General features: G+C 42.5%; 1 protein-coding gene across 4 annotated transcripts in view; it reads left to right on the forward strand.

Moving 5' to 3' along the window:
* The window catches only part of LOC140723061 (NACHT, LRR and PYD domains-containing protein 12-like), a 103,684-nt gene that overhangs the window by 70,630 nt on the left and 16,206 nt on the right, over positions 1-16,848 (forward strand). For all 4 annotated transcript variants that reach the window (XM_073037685.1, XM_073037683.1, XM_073037682.1 and 1 more), the window contains 2 exons: positions 666-837; positions 932-997. In XM_073037685.1, the coding sequence (XP_072893786.1) occupies positions 666-837; positions 932-997 (238 nt within the window). The remainder of the gene's footprint in view (positions 1-665; positions 838-931; positions 998-16,848) is intronic.

The raw sequence follows: 16,848 nt of genomic DNA on the forward strand, positions 1-16,848 counted from the left end.
TCAACACCAACCTGATTTTCCAAAGCTACCTGCATATTGAAATTCTCCATGGCTATTTTAACACTGAGCTCTGTACATGCCTCTTTGCTCTCCTACTGGAATTACTAGCCCACATCCTGGGGGCTTTTAAGAGGCCTGTATATCATTTTAACCAGGGTCGGATTTCCAATGCAGTTTCTTAACATCTACATCATTTTATCCAATATCACCTCTTTCTAAGGACTTTTCTTCTTTTTGACACCAGAGTCAACCCAACCCTTTCACCTACCTGCCATCCTTTCAATTAAACATTTATCCTTGGATGTGAACACCCAGCTATGATCTTCTTTAAGCCATGATTGAGTCATGATCACCATCCATTTTCTTTTGCTGTCTCGCTCTCCCCTCTCTTCTGGTTGAAGTAATGTTGCACATTGATAGATTGAGGAAATTAATCAAGTTGTATCTACCGTAAGCGTCAGTAAATCCTTATTCATACATAGTATTGATTTAGAATTTCCTTCAGTTACTGTTTCTCTGTTAATGTCTGAACCCAGGGAGGATGAGGCAGCAGCCCAGTGATTGCATCTGTTGTGACGCTACTGGGACCATGAACAGATAATTTCCTCCACATTCTCCATGTCTGTCTGTTTGCTCCACCATAAATTCATTGTTTCCTTTTGTAGAAGGTCACTGAACTGACAGAGAAGGGAAACCGGACAGAGAGTTCCAGACTCTTCCTCAGTTTGGTGATGGGCAAAGGCTCCCAGGCCCAGAAGGCGTTGTGGGAATCCTTTGTGACATTGAGGACTGAGTTACCAAAGTTGGACAGAATACTGAGGGAAATACAAGAGCTCGGTATGTTAAAAACACTCACTGAACACAAAGGCACATTGAAATAAATTTTAGTTATTTTAGTTCTGTTTTCATGAACTTATTTTGATTTAAACAGGTCCTGATCCACAGGAATACATGAACATTGCCCAAGGGTTATCTGAGTTACCCACTCAACTGATAGGTGAGTGATGAAATGCACAGTTCAAATCACGACTCAAATGTTAGACTGTGTCTTGTCAAAACCTGGTAATGAACATTTACCATCAATCACTTGCTGCTCTATGGATTCAGGTTACAATTTAGAGAATGCATTTTTTATTAATCCAGCTGTTGGTTCAGCTGAAGCCTTCACTCCAGGTCCTGATGCTCTGGGAATCCCCACACACCCTAGGAAGTCTCCTGATACACTGTATCATCCAATCCAGGTGACTTTTCTATCTTCAAACATTTCATCTTCCAGAGCACCTTCTCCATTGTAATAGAACTGCACTCCTGTCCCCCTGAAACCCTTGGCATTTTGGCAGACTCTGTTGTCTTCCACAGAGCTTGTCTGCCATTTCCTTTTCACCCATGACTACATCTCCAGCATCATTTCCCATCGGTCCGATATCCACCCTCTCCTCCTGATAAACTGTGTCATTCAGTCCAATGACACTCCCTATCTACTGACCTATCAGATACCGACGCACCTTCTCCTTTGTAATAGCAACTACACTCAATTATGTCCGTGGATGCTCTTTGCATTTTGTAATTCTGCTAGTGACTTCCACAGAGTTTGTCTGACATTTATTTTTCACCAATTACTACAACTACAACATAGTTTTTCAGCGGTCCGATAGCGACCCTCTCCTTGTTTTTACTCTTTATTTATCTGGGAAAGAAAAAAAAATAAACTTTGGTATCCTCACTTATATTATTGACCATATCCTTTCATTTGCTTCACATTCATGTATTTCTCAGAGCATCTGTAACATAGTTCCCTCTGATCTGACCTAGACTGTAAATTCCAGGCACCTACCACCCTGTGAAAAAACTAAATTTACCTGCTGTAAATTTACCCCATCTCATCTTAACCAAATGCACTCTGGTATTAGATATCTGCTCTATGTGGAAAAACAAAATATAGGCTGCCTACCAAAATCTTATCTCTAAATCTTACACATTTTTGTCAGACCTCTATTCAAATTCCAGAGTAAACAAACCAAGTTTATCAAGTTACTCTGCTTGTCTCACATGCCACCGAATCCAGGCAACACCCTGATGAACCTGTTCTGCACCCTCTCCAATCATTCCCAGAGCTGGACAATCGGAAGTGAATACAATACACCAGATGCTCCCTAAAACCATAAGACCAAAATTGTAACATCATGCATCTCATAACTAATCAGCCTTCACTCAGATAACCACAATATCCTTACAGAAGAGTAGAAAGAATGCCATTAGGGTATGAATGGATTAAAAGAAAAACTGATAGTATATTATATAGTTCTATATCAAGCCTGAAGAAAGCAGAAATCTTCCAATGTTATATTGTCTATCAAAAAACATTTGATTCTGTCCCTCTCATGGTTAAGTTCCTAATATATACAAAAATTCACCCAATACTTCTGAATTTTCCACATCTGATGAAGCATTGGCATGCCATAATCAGCCTATTAACAACCAAAAAGGAACAACCATTATCAAAATAAATGGAGATATTTTACAGAAAGACTCAGTAAGCCCACTAAGCTTTAAACCCATTTTGTAACTTACCGAAACAGACAAGAATCAGGTATCAAATCGGGGAAAAAATCAAATGGATTATAGCTTGACACAGCTATGCAGGGATGATTTGAAATCAGTTGCCTTGCATCATTAAAGCTAAAATGATTAATTCAAATTATGGAACTAATTTCCAAAGATACAAAACGTGAACTTTAGACGAGAAAAGTACAGAACATTAAACATAAAGATGCAGGAGAGCCAGTATGATATGAAAAAGAGCATCCCTTTAAGGATGCAATTTAATGTGGATAAATGTGAGGTTATCCACTTTGGTTGCAAGAACAGGAAAACAGATTATTATCTGAATGGTGGCCGATTAGGAAAAGGGGAGGTGCAATGAGACCTGGGTGTCATTGTGCACCAGTCATTGAAGGTGGGCATGCAGGTACAGCAGGCGGTGAAAAAGGCAAATGGTATGTTGCCGTTCATAGCAAAAGGATTTGAGTACAGGTGCAAGGAGGTTCTACTGCAGTTGTACAAGGTCTTGGTGAGACCGCACCTTGAGTATTGTGTGCAGCTTTGGCCCCTAATCTGAGGAAAGACATCCTTGCCATAGAAGGAGTACAAAGAAGGTTCACCAGATTGATTCCTGGAATGGCAGGACTTTCATATGAAGAAAGACTGGGTTGACTAGGCTTATACTCACTGGAATTTAGAAGCTTGAGGGGGGATCTTATTGAAACGTATAAAATTCTAAACGGATCGGACAGGCTAGATGCAGGAAGATTGTTCCCGATGTTGGGGAAGTCCAGAATGAGGGGTCACAGTTTAAGGATAAAGGGGAAGCCTTTTAGAACCAAAATGAGGAAAAACTTCTTCACACAGAGTGGTGAATCTGTGGAATTCCCTGCCACAGGAAACAGTTGAGTCTGGTTCATTGGCTATATTTAAGAGGGAGTTAGGTATGGCCCTTGTGGCAAAAATGATCGGGGGATGGCGAGAAAGCAGGTACAGTGTTCTGAGTTGAATGAACAGCCATGGTCATACTGAATGGCAGTGCAGGCTCGAAGAGCCGAATGGCCTACTCCTGCACCTGTTTTCTATGTTTCTATGTTTTTTTATCAGGATACAATACCACCAATGGATGAATATGAAACATAGAAGTATATTTAGGATATCAATAAGCAAAGAAAATAGTCATCGTCTGATAAAGGAAAATCTTTCAACAAAATTTACTTTAAGACTGAATTTACTTCAAGCCCAAAGAAAATCTGAATTTACGTCAAGACTGAAGAAAATCTTCTAAACAGAACTGAACAGTAAAAATATAACAAAGATACTAAACACTCCCTGTGCCCCTATTGACGTATTCATTTGGTATAATATCCTGGTCTGAAACGGATCTGGAAAATATGCAAAGAAAAATAAAAACTAAAATAGCAATTTTTAAATAACACCATGTTCACTCGAGCACACTTAGATTAACATGAACTAGGACAGTATGAAGAAGATGAATAATAGAACTAAAAAAAATGACACAGATAAAAGTTCTCAATTGGGTTTACTATCACTGACATATGTAGTGAAAATTGTCTTTATGCTCCAGCACAATTGCCGTAAAGTGTGTGTGTTGAGTGTGTATCTATGTATAAATTGTAAAAATAGAATTTACAAACGTGAATTAATCAGTCTGATGACCTGGCGGAAAAAGCTGTCCCGCCTGTTGGTCTTGGTTTTTATGCTGTGGTACCATTTCCCAGATGGTAGTAGCTGGAACAGTTTGTGGTTGTTGTGACTTGGGTCCAGAATGATCCTTTGGGCCCTTTTTTACACACCTATCTCAATAAATGTCCTGAATAGAGGGAGGTTCACATCTACAGATGTGCTGGGCTATCCACACCACTCTCTGCAAAGTCCTGCGATTGACAGAAGTACAGTTCCCATATCAGGCAGTGGGGCTGCCTGTCAGGATGCTCTCAATTGTGCCCCTGTAGAAGGTTCTTAGGATTTGGGGCCCCATCCCAAACTTCATCAAACGTCTGAGGTGAAAGAGACACTGTTGTGCCTTTCTCACCACACAACCATTATGTACAGACCACGTGAGATCCTCAATGATGTGTATCCTCAGGAATTTAAAGCTGTTCACCCTCTCAACCCCAGATCCATTGACATCAATAGGTATCAGCCTGTCTCCATTCCTCATGTTCTTGCGACATTGCAACCAGCTTTGTTTTTGCAACATTGAGGGAGGGGCTCTTTCCCTGACACCACTGTGTCGGGGTGATGACTTCTTCTCTGTGGGCTGCCTCATTATTAATTGAGATTCGGCCAATCTGTGTAGTGTTGTCAGCAAATTTCATTAGCGGATTGGATCTGTGGCTGGTGACACAGTCAAGCGTATACAGAGCGAAAAGGAGGGAGCTTAGAACACAGCCCTAAGGGGCACCTGTTTTGAAGGTCAGAGAGGCAGAGGTGAGGGAGCCCACTCTTACCACTTGCCGGCGATCTGATAGGAAGTCCATTGTCCACTTGCACAAGATAGGGTGAAGGCAGGGTCTCTTAGCTTCTTGGCGAGCCTGGAGGGAATTATGGTGTCGAATGCTGAACAGTACAGCAAGAACAGCATTCTCACATAAGCACCCATCTTCTCCAGAGGTTTAAGGAGGTGTGCAGAGCAGTGAAGATTGTGTCATCTGTTGATCGGTTGTATCTGTAGGTGAATTGTAGTGGGTCCAGTGTGGGTGGTAGCAAGCTGCAGATGTAGTCCTTGACCAGCCTCTCAAAGCATTTGCTTATCATTGAGCTGAGTGCGACAGGATGCCAACATGTTTAGACATGTTACCTTGGTCTTTTTAGCTAGAGGGACAATGGTGGATGTTTTGAAGTAGGAGGATATTCTACACTGGGAGAGGGAGAGATTTAAAATGTTTCTAAACACACCCGCCATTTGTGTCACGCAAATACCGAGTAACCGCCCTGGGATGCCGTCCAGTCCCGCAACCTTGAGACTTTTCCACTCATTGGAAACACCTGCGAATTTCAGCCTCAGAGATGACCATGGTGCAGGTCGCTTTGCCGGCTGTCCTCGAGGGCTCAGTGTTGGCAATATCAAACCGAGCGTAAAAAGATTTGGCTCCTCTGGGAGGGAGGCAGTGATGTTGGCAGCACCACTGTGCTTAGCTTTGAAGTCCGCGATGGTTGCCATAAGCCATATTTGCCGCATTACCATAAGCTGTGTGTGTTGTTTGAGAGTTGTGCCTGGATATTGTCCCTGTATTGTTGTTTCACTGCCTTGATGACTTTGCACAGATCGGATCTGAATTTCTTGAGCTCCTGACGAATACCGGCAACGTAAGCTGTCCGTCGTGCGTTAAGTGCTGTTTGCATGGAACTGATCATCCAGGGCTTCTGGTTCGGGTTGACCTGACCAATTTCTGGGGGGAGTCATCCACCAGCTGTGATAATAACACACAGCTGGGGGATGTTGTTATTAAATAGCTGTGATAATAACAGCTGTGAACTCCCTCGGCTGCCAGAAAGATTTACACAGCAGCACCAGGTACTCCAGATCCAGGGAACAAAAGGATTTGAGGGCATGGACATTCCAGTGTTCCAGCAAGCATCAGTGACCATGAAGCATACGCTAAATCCTCTTCTCTTCCCCAATTGGTTTATATATTCTGGTTCTGCAGACCCGGGAGCAGTTGGGACTCAGGGACAGCTGGGATGCGAGCGCTTGGGTAGTTGGATCCTTCTTACATTTCATCTTTTCTTTAGCAGTCATTCTTCTGAATTCCTCAAAATTCTTGGCTTTGCCGTGGATCAGCTGCTGCCACTCTTTGATCTTCATATTTGCCTGATACAGCCTCTGCTTAATTTGGTCCTTGTACCTCTTGTACGGGCACCATGATCTCTATTGCCCTGAGAGAGTTCTCTGTGGAGTACTGCTTTTGGTAACCCGGAGTTCTCCATGTGAGGCATGTGTCCTGTCCATTGGAGCTGGCTGAGCAGCAAAGTGGCTTCAGGGCTTGGAAGTTGAGCATATCTAGCTATGCTTGACTGCGTGATTATATGAAATATTATATTAAATAAGTTGTGCAGAAATAGAAATAAAAAAGTGATTACTGTGGCACTACTCCAATCCTGTGCAGTATTCCCCATGAACCAGACGGTGATGCAGCCAGTTATAATGCTCTCCAAGTTATACCTATAGAAATATTTGAGTGATATTGGAAACTCCTAACTGTTGTGCCTTCTTTATAGCTGCATGGATATATCGGATCCAGGTTAGATACTCACATCAGATATTAACACCCAGGAATTTGAAATTGCTCTGTCTCCACTTAAGATCCCTCTGTGGACTAGTGTGTTGAGTTCCTTCATCTTGCCTTTTCTGACATCTAGAATTAGCTCATTTATTTTCATCAACACAAGCAGGATTCTGCTCTCCATACAAGCATATGCAATTCTGATAAAGGGTACACATCACTGAAAGGAAATATAAGTATAACCCATATGCAGATGATACCAAGGTAGGTGGCGTTGTGGATAATGAAGTAGGTTTTCAAAGCTTGCAGAGAGATTTAGGCCAGTTAGAAGAGTGGGCTGAAAGATGGCAGATGGAGTTTAATGCTGATAAGTGTGAGGTGCTGCATTTTGGTAGGACTAATCAAAATAGGACATACATGGTAAATAGTAGGGCATTGAGGAATGCAGCAGAACAGAATGATGTAGGAATAATGGTGCATAGTTCCCTGAAGGTAGAATCTCATGTGGATAGGGTGGTGAAGAAAACTTTTGGTATGCTGGCCTTTATAAATCAGAGCATTGAGTTTAGGAGTTGGGATGTAATGTTAAAATTGTACAAGGCATTGGTGAGGCCAAATTTGGAGTATTGTGTACAGTTCTCGTCACTGAATTATAGGAAAGATGTCAACAAAATAGAGAGAGTACAGAGGAGATTTACTAGAATGTTACATGGGCTTCAGCACCCAAGTTACAGAAAAAGGTTGAACAAGTTAAGTCTTTATTCTTTGGAGTGTAGAAGGTTGAGGGGGTACTTGATAGAGGTATTTAAAATTATGAGGGGGATGGATAGAGTTGACATGGATAGGCTATTTCCATTGAGAGTAGGGGAGATTCAGACATGAGTACATGAGTTGAGAGTTAAGGGGCAAAAGTTTAGGGGTAACATGAGGGGGAACTTTTTTACTCAGAGCGGTAGCTGTGTGGAACAACCTTCCAGTAGAAGTGGTAGAGGAAGGTTCGATTTTGTCATTTAAAAAATATGGATAGGTATGTGGACAGGAAAGGAATGGAGGGTTATGTGCTGAGAGCAGGTAGGTGGGACTAGGTGAGAGTAAGTGTTCGGCATGGACTAGAAGGGCTGAGATGGCCTGTTCCCGTGCTGTAATTGTTATATGGTTATAAAAATGAAGAAACTGTCTTAAGAGAAGTAAGTTAACTCCACAATCACAGCCGACGAGATGTCAACAAGGAATCATCAAACGCCAGGCTCAGAGTTGTTGAGCTCTTCCCAGAAACAGAAGGGATCCAGGTAGTTCACACAGCGTTATCAATAATACAGAATAAAAGACCAAAAAGTTCAAGTTGATAAATGCTGAAAATTACAAGAGAAACCCGAAACAATCCAATACCTTTCGGGATCCTGCAGTAGTTTAACTCAATCTGGTTACTTGTACAAGCACAATCAAGTGCTGGACAACATTCACAAAATTCTGTTTTAAACTACAGCTGATGAAGCTGGGTCCACTTTTAGAGTTAGAGTCCTACATATGATACTGTGACCGATCCATTATTACAGATAGGATAATCCATAATCATATGCAGACACCAACAGAATCAACAAACTCATTCGTAAGGCCAGTGATGTTGTGGGGGTGGAACTGGACTCTCTGACGGTGGTGTCTGAAAAAAGGATGCTGTTCAAGTTGCATGCCATCTTGGACAATGACTCCCATCCACTCCATAATGAACTGGTTAGGCACAGGAGTACATTCAGCCAGAGACTCATTCCACTGAGATGTAACACTGAGCGTCATAGGAAGTCATTCCTGCCTGTGGCCATCAAACCTTACAACTCCTCCCTCAGAGTGTCAGACACCCTGAGCCAATAGGCTGGTCCTGGAGTTATTTCCACTTGGCATGATTAACATTATTATTTAATTATTTATGGTTTTATATTGCTATATTTCTACACTATTCTTGGTTGGCAAGGCTGTAACAAAACCCAATTTCGCTCCGGATCAATAAAGTATATCTCTCAATAACCGTTCGGATATAATTTTATAGGATAAACAAGCAAAAACGTATTTAATAGATATAGCAATTCCAAGCTAACATAACTTACAGTAATCAATTTGTGAAAAACAGCAGAAATATGCTGAATTAAAATGGGAGATTGAAAGACTATGGAACAGATAGATAGATAGATAGATAGATAGATAGATAGATACTTTATTCATCCCCATGGGGAAATTCAACCTTTTTTTTCCAATGTCCCATACACTTGTTGTAGCAAAAACTAATTACATACAATACTTAACTCAGTACTTAACATGAACAGGGTATTCATTATCCCAATCGTAATATCAATGCAAATATACAGATAATATACGTCATCAATACTAAATCTAAAAGTGTGGGTATAATAATAATCAGAAAGAAGTAGCTCTATCATTGTCTAGGGGATAATGTATTGTCCGATGGAAATATAAAAGTCACTCAGTTCATTCAGGCTGCAGCCTTGGTTGGAGTTGAGAGAGAGATTTTGAGAAACTTGCCAATTCCTTTTATGATTTTGATCCGTTGGGAGTCCCGTTGGTGTGGCCGTTCACTTGTGGCTTCTCCTTTAGCTAAAGCCGTTCTTCCGTGGTGAGGCCGCCAACCCCAGGCAAGGGAAGGACGCACACGAGCCCCCCACTGGCTGTCGCTATTAAACGCTGTCATGGGATTTCTAGCGTCTCTCCTGATGCGTCTAAAGGGATTGTTCCCCAGACCCTCTTTTATCCTTACTCACAGGGTCTCAGATGTCAATCAGGTTGGGATGATGCAATCCCTCAACCAGCCCACTCTGGTCGTCCCCTGAGGGCTTCAATGAATAGTACATTACTCAATACACAATTCTGTCTCCAAGAGACCATAGCCATTATCAGTGGCTTTGTTTTGCTGAGGCCAGGACACATTCCAAACCTTGAGGATTCTGCGTGTCTCTCTCTCATTTCCTGGGTCCCAGACCCAAATTAATAGCGATCTTGCGATTCTCAAAAAGGAGGGAACTACTTTGTACCCTTCAGCCCCTCAGAGTTGTGGCACATTCATAACACCCCCTTCCTTCAAAGATTTTTACCATCGGTAAAAATGAATTAATACAGAGTCTTACAGGATTTTAGCATCTAACACAATACAGAAGAGCTTTTTTTCACTACAGAGTAATACAGTTATACATTCAATTCAGCATCTAAACAGTTAGCGATTACATTGTCACTTCCCTTACTATCTTAACATCTTGTACCTTAATAAATTCCTGTAGCATCAGACTCCAATTTGATAACCACCTATTTTTATTCCTTTCCTTCAGCAAACAAAAACTAAAGAGTAGTGATCTTAGCTTACGTGTATACTACAAAAGTTCATGCAAATACTAATCTTTATGTTACTTTCAAACTTAACAGTCAATCTTCCATGGGGGTTGTCTTTATTATTTACATGCTTTGTCGACATCCCTTAAAACCGGATCCTGTTAGTTAAAATGGCATCCCGTCAACCTTCGCCCCTTTTCTAGTTATCTCCCACGTGGTTAACTTGTATACTAGTGTGGAATGGGCTTTCGCATGCTCCTTTCATAGGAGTTATTTTATCAACAATGTGTTCCAAACTTTGACCATTTTCCGAATTTCCACACAATTCTTTAATTTTAAGCAAGTTGTTAGCATTATCTTCAGGACCCTTCTGCCTCTTCACAGCACTCTCTTGAATAACAATAGCGTGTGGGGCACCTTTACATTCCAAATCAACCTGTAATTGATTCGCAGGCACCATGTTACCAAGCCATTGTCTCTGTAGCCTGGTTGCTGCTTCTGACATCAATCCAGACTTTAAATCTTTTCCATTCAATTTAGGAACTACACTTTTCCCTTTTCCTTCAATAATAAGATTCACATCACCACCTTTTATCTCCTCACTAACTTTTAACACACCTTCGAACACAAACAACTGGGAATTCTCACTTCCCACTATTACCAAGGTTAACCCTTTCTTCACTGAACCAAGTCCTTCTGACCCACAAGGACTGCATTCCTTTTCAACTGAATCAAATACCTCAGACTTTTTCTGAGCTCCATTACTAGGTTCAGTACCACGTGCATCCACATCTTGAACACACTCAAATGGGACATCTGCCTCTTCCAAGCTTTCAATACCCGTACCCTTTTCAAATTCTAAATTCCCCTGATCCTCCCAGTTACTCTCTGGGCAACTCCCTTCTGGAGTAAACTCAACCCTGCGGGCTGAAACAACCTCATCTGCCAACCCAGCAGACTTCTTCAAGGTAATGGCATCCTTTTCATCTAGGACTGCCCTCATTTCATTATCGGGAACACCTTTAGAATTTTCAACTTCTTCAAACAGTTCTGCCAAACCAGACAGATCATCCATGTCCAACCCTGGACATTTTAACAGCCTTATCTGTTTCTCATCTTTACTTCGTGCCTCTATAAATTTCCTCCTGGCTAAGGGCAGGACTACCTCCTCTCCTTTACTCTCTTTCACTTTCCTATTCTCCATTTTTACCACCCTCTAAACCCTCTTGGTACAGAGTCAGTAAAAACGTCTCGGCCAAATCGATACTGGCCTGATTTAAACTGGTCTCGTTCTCAGCTGCCTTTCTCGACATGCTGTGAGTGGTTGCGCATGCGGAATAGATCTTTGAATCCAGGGGCGGGTCCTCAACACTTACAGGCTGGCTCGGCAGCTCCATGGCCGACCAAACGTCATCACCCAGAAGGATGTCTACGTCAGTTCTCGGGAATTCTGATCGCTCCCCTATTTCTACTGGTCCAGATACCAGCCCACAATTTATAACGATCCTATGCAAAAGCACCGCTTCTGTCCCTTTTCCTATGCCTCTCAAAGCCACCTCTCAAGTCTTGCGACCAAAATCCAGTACCTTACTGCTAATCAATTACAGCTCAGCTCCCGTGTCTCTCCAGATCTGCACTGGAACTGGTGTGTCTCCCTCTCTCACAGACACGGTTCCTTCTGAAATACATTTCTCAGACACTTCTCGTACTCTGTCTACCAGGGGCTCTCTCGTCGATTTACTGATCACCATAACACATCCTGTAGGGACTGCTGCTTTCCATTTTCCTGTCTCCTTCCTCGGAGCACGGCACTTAGATGCAATATGACCCACCTTTCCACAATTAAAACAGGTCAAACCAGGACCTCTCCTGCCGTCTTGCCTTTCCTCCTCCTTAATTTTACCACTAGCTCCCGGCGGGATCTCTGCCTCAGCCGACATGCTTTCTCTACCATTCCCACGGTCTCTCTGGTAAGTTTCATTCAAGGAAAACTTTGTCTTGTAGGTTAGGGCATATTCATCTGAGAACCTAGCAAATTCGGAGATGGACTTATTCGGCTTCTCATTCAAATACATCCGGATATCATTCGAAACACAACCTTTAAATTCCTTAATCAGAATTAACTCCCTAAGTGCCAAAAATCTTCTTCCACTATTTATGCTGCACACCAACGATCCAAGAGAACACTGTTCTCATAGGCAAGCTCGATATACGTCTGATTCCACCCTTTCTTTAAATTTCTGAACTTTTGTCTATACGCTTCAGGTACCAATTCATACGTCCGAAGAATGGCCTCCTTTACTTTCTCATAATTCTCAGACTCCTCCTCCATGGACAATGCCGCATATGCCCGATGTGCCTTCCCTTTTAACACACTTTGTAACAACGCCACCCACTGCTCTTTGGGCTACTTCTGACTCACTGCCACCTTTTCAAAATGCAAGAAATAACTATCAACATCCATCTCCTCGAACGGAGGTGCTAACCTAAACTCCCGACTAACATTAAACCGCTCCTCTCGGTCTGACCCTTGAGCTCTTCACTCTTGCCTTAACTTCTCCATGTCCAAGTCATGTTGCCTCTGTTTCTCCTTCTCCTCATACTCTCTCTCCTTCTCTTTCCTGGCCCTTTCCTTCTCTTTTTCAGCTGCTTCCAGCTGTTTTAACTTAATTTCATGTTCCAACCTTAATTTCTCCAACTCTAACTGAGCTGTCCCACTAGCTGGTGCCTTTTCAGGGATATTTTCCAATACCTCAGCCGAAAACACATTCTTCACAATATAATACTGAGTTATGGCCCTCCGCACCTCCCGCTTTTTCATTGACAACCTCACCTCTGCGAGGTTTAGTCCTTTCGCAATATTTATCGTCCGAATTTGTGGCCGTCTCTAGCGCCTCCACAGTTGGGTTTTCTATAAATTCATCCACGTCCATCTTTGAGGGTTTCCCGTCTGGTAACCCGCGCAACCAGACCCACGTTTGGACTTACAAGACCGATTCACTTGCCCTCCAATTTGTTATCAAATCCCGGACGAGCCCCCATTTTTTTTACGAACCCCTTAACTGGGTCACTTACCGGCAAAGATAGAGTGGTCCGCTGAAGTCTGATGGTACTATTTGTAACAGTATTTTTTAGTAAAAATACACAAAAATAATATCAATGCAAACATACAGATAATATACGTCGTCCATACTAAATCTAAAAGTGTGGGTATAATAATAATCTATAAGAAATAGCTCTATCGTTGTCTAGGGGATACTGTATTGTCTAATGGAAATATAAATATGGTGGCGTGTTGCGGAGGAAGCATTAAGAAGAGGGACACCTCACGTCTTAATAAGCTGATAAGGAAGGCGGGCTCTGTCGTGGGCAAAGTACTGGAGAGTTTAACATCGGTAGCTGAGCGAAGGGCGCTGAGTAGGCTACGGTCAATTATGGAAAACCCTGAACATCCTCTACATAGCACCATCCAGAGACAGAGAAGCAGTTTCAGCAACAGGTTACTATCGATGCAATGCTCCTCAGACAGGATGAAGAGGTCAATACTCCCCAATGCCATTAGGCTTTACAATTCAACCACCAGGACTTAAGAACTTTTTTTTTAAAGCTATTATTAATGCTTTTTGAGTTAGTGATTTAGATGCATATCATATTTTTACTGAGTTAAGTATTGTATGTAATTAGTTTTTGCTACAACAAGTGTATGGGACATTGGAAAAAAACGGTTGAATTTCCCCATGGGGATGAATAAAGTATCTATCTATCTATCTATCTATCTATCTATCTATCTATCTATCTATCTATCTATCTATCTAAAAGTCACTCAGTTCATTCAGGCTGCAGCCTTGGTTGGAGTTGAGAGAGAGATTTTGAGAAACTTGCCAATTCCTTTTATGATTTCGATCCATTGGGAGTCCCGTTGGTGTGGCCGTTCACTTGTGGCCTCTCCTTTAGCTAAAGCCGTTCTTCTATGGTGAGGCCGCCAATCCCAGGCAAGGGAAGGACGCACATGAGCCCCCCACCGGCTATCGCTATTAAACGCTGTCATGGGATTTCTAGCGTTTCTCCTGGTGCATCTAAAGGGGTTGTTCCCCAGACCCTCTTTTATCCTTACTCATGGGGTCTCAGATATCAATCAGGTTGGGATGATGCAATCCCTCAACCAGCCCACTCTGGTCATCCCCTGAGGGCTTCAATGAATAGTACAGTACTCAATACACAATTCTGTCTCCAAGAGACAATAGCCATTATCGGTGGCTTTGTTTCACTGAGGCCAGGACACATTCCAAACCTTGAGGATTCTGCGTGTCTGTCTCTCATTTCCTGGGTCCCAGACCCGAATTAATAGCGATCTTGCGATTCTCAAAAAGGTGGGGGCTACTTTGTACCCTTCGGCCCCTTAGAGTTGTGGCACATTTGTAACAGTCTTCAAAATCCACAATACCCTACACCACTGAAGTAGTCTGAAATTTCCTATCAATTGAGACATGAATGTGCTTGTTATGCCCGTAAACTGTTACCAGTTTAGGCTCAGAAAAAAATAATAATAGGAATTTATTTATAAAGCACTTTTCATCTGGAGGATGTCGTTCAAACCACATTACAACGGGATAAATTGCGAACTATAAAATACAAGAAAGTGTTGTCAGTTGTAATATACACTTCAGACTACTGCACAGTACTGTAGTTTCAGATGTTGAATTCTACAGTTTGTGGGCATAGATTGAAAACAAAACCCTGACCTCCCAATGATCCTTTGACCTTCTACCTTATTGTCTGCCTGCACTGCATTTTCATGGCAACTAAGACACTGTTTCCCTGAACTATTCTGCTCCGTGTGTCCTTGTACAACCTCATTGCATCGATGTGATGAAGTGATCTATATGGATCGCATGCAGAAAAGTTTTCTGTAGTTCATGTGAAAATAATTTATCGATTTATTGTTGTCAATAATACAGTACCCCTTGGTTGTTTAAGATAGTTTTACCTAGGGGTGATAGTGGGGAAAAGTGGCCACAACCTATTAAATGCTCCCAGTGGTGTGCACCTCAAATAGCTTCTGACATTCAAGTCCAGCCCCTGGCGTTCATGTGTGGCTTAGCTACTAAGCTTGGAGGAAGCATTTCATCTGACGGGAGAAGGGCAAAGATGGGTTACTGGTGCCTTACAGCCAGTCGCTTTGGGCAGATGGGGCTCATTAAACATGATTGGTTGCTCATCCAGTGGAAGGAAAACTCTGATCTCAAACCTCCTCTGCCTTGTGTTACGTACCCCGTAACGGGTTAAAAAGAACCAGCAGAAATGGACACACCTGGAGTCTGAGTCTTTCACTATAAACTCTATGATATTAGTAACTAAGTGAATAAAGTAAAATGAAATGAGATAAAGTAAACAGGTTAGCAGAGTTTATGCATATATACAGGTGAGTAAATAAGCTTCCCCAGCTCAGGTGATTGGGTGATACAGTCTCAAGGTGGGATGGTAAGTGATCAGTTCAGTTCTGGAATTTGGTTTGAGTAGAGTTGGAGAGAGAGAGAGTTAGAGTGTTGGTTTGTCTTCCAATGCCGATGCCGATCCTCCACGTCATCATCCTTGCTTCCGAAACTTATTTAAAAGTCACCAACCTGTGACCACAGAAAAGGGGATGCCGTCTTCTCTGGTGGAGTTATCAACCCCAGGCCAGGGTTAAACACACCGATAGCTCTCCACCGGTCACCCCTTTGTCCACACTGTGAGCAATAATCCCACCCTTGTCGTGGGTTCACAATGCTCACGAGTGTTCTCCTTGCCTCTGGTATCGTGTATCTCCTGTGGTGTGTCTGATTAAAACATCAACTGACCTTGCATATATCTCCAAGTGCGGAACACCAGCTGTCCATCATATAGCTCCGTCTTTCAGTTTCCAAGGCAACTCACAGACTTCCTGTTGCTCTCTATCCCTGAAGTAGTGCACAAGCTGTTCGCTCCCTCTCTCTCTTGTTAAAGGAACAGTCCACTTTAGAATAGTCCTTCAGATCTCGTCACACTTGCAACTGTACCCCTCATGAGTAAGACATTGGGAGTAAACCCAGTGGGAAAACTCTGGAGCTGGAGTCCTTAAGGCAGTGTTAAATGGTGTTCAACCCAGACTGGCATCTCCCGTGACACCTCTGAAGCCAAGCTGTATCAGTCTCTACCGTTTTTTCGTGTTCATCAAATGTACAGAGAGGGGAGTTTGTTACATCGGCACTAGCTTCCTCTCCACATCATAGTGACCTGGCTTGCAGGGGCAGGACATCCATGGTCGACTCTGACATATGGAGACCTCATAAGACAGAGCCCCACACCCCCACAGCAACACTGATGAGTAGCCATTGCCAAGATTTCACCACCCTCTCCCACAGACACGATGTACATCACTGAGACAGACGCTTGTGGTTTCTTCCATTAACAGAGATTTCATCTTTCCACCAATCCTCCATTACCCATTTTTTTCTTTGTCATTCTCTGTGATTCTCCCCCAGATGCTGCCCAACTTGAGCATTTCTGCTCCTGTTTTGATGCAAGAGCAGTCGACGCCTGTGACTCCCCAGTGTGCGGCTTTGCGAAAATGCACAGTGTCCTGCTCTCCATATGTCCACATCAGATCAACATGAACATCATCTGTTAATGATGCAAACAATGCTTTAAATATAGTGAAATGTTGTTGTAATAGAGTGCAGTCAGGATTGCAATACAATATCAG

The sequence above is a fragment of the Hemitrygon akajei genome, unplaced genomic scaffold, assembly GCF_048418815.1.
Source record: "Hemitrygon akajei unplaced genomic scaffold, sHemAka1.3 Scf000099, whole genome shotgun sequence".
Taxonomy (NCBI): Eukaryota; Metazoa; Chordata; class Chondrichthyes; order Myliobatiformes; family Dasyatidae; genus Hemitrygon; species Hemitrygon akajei.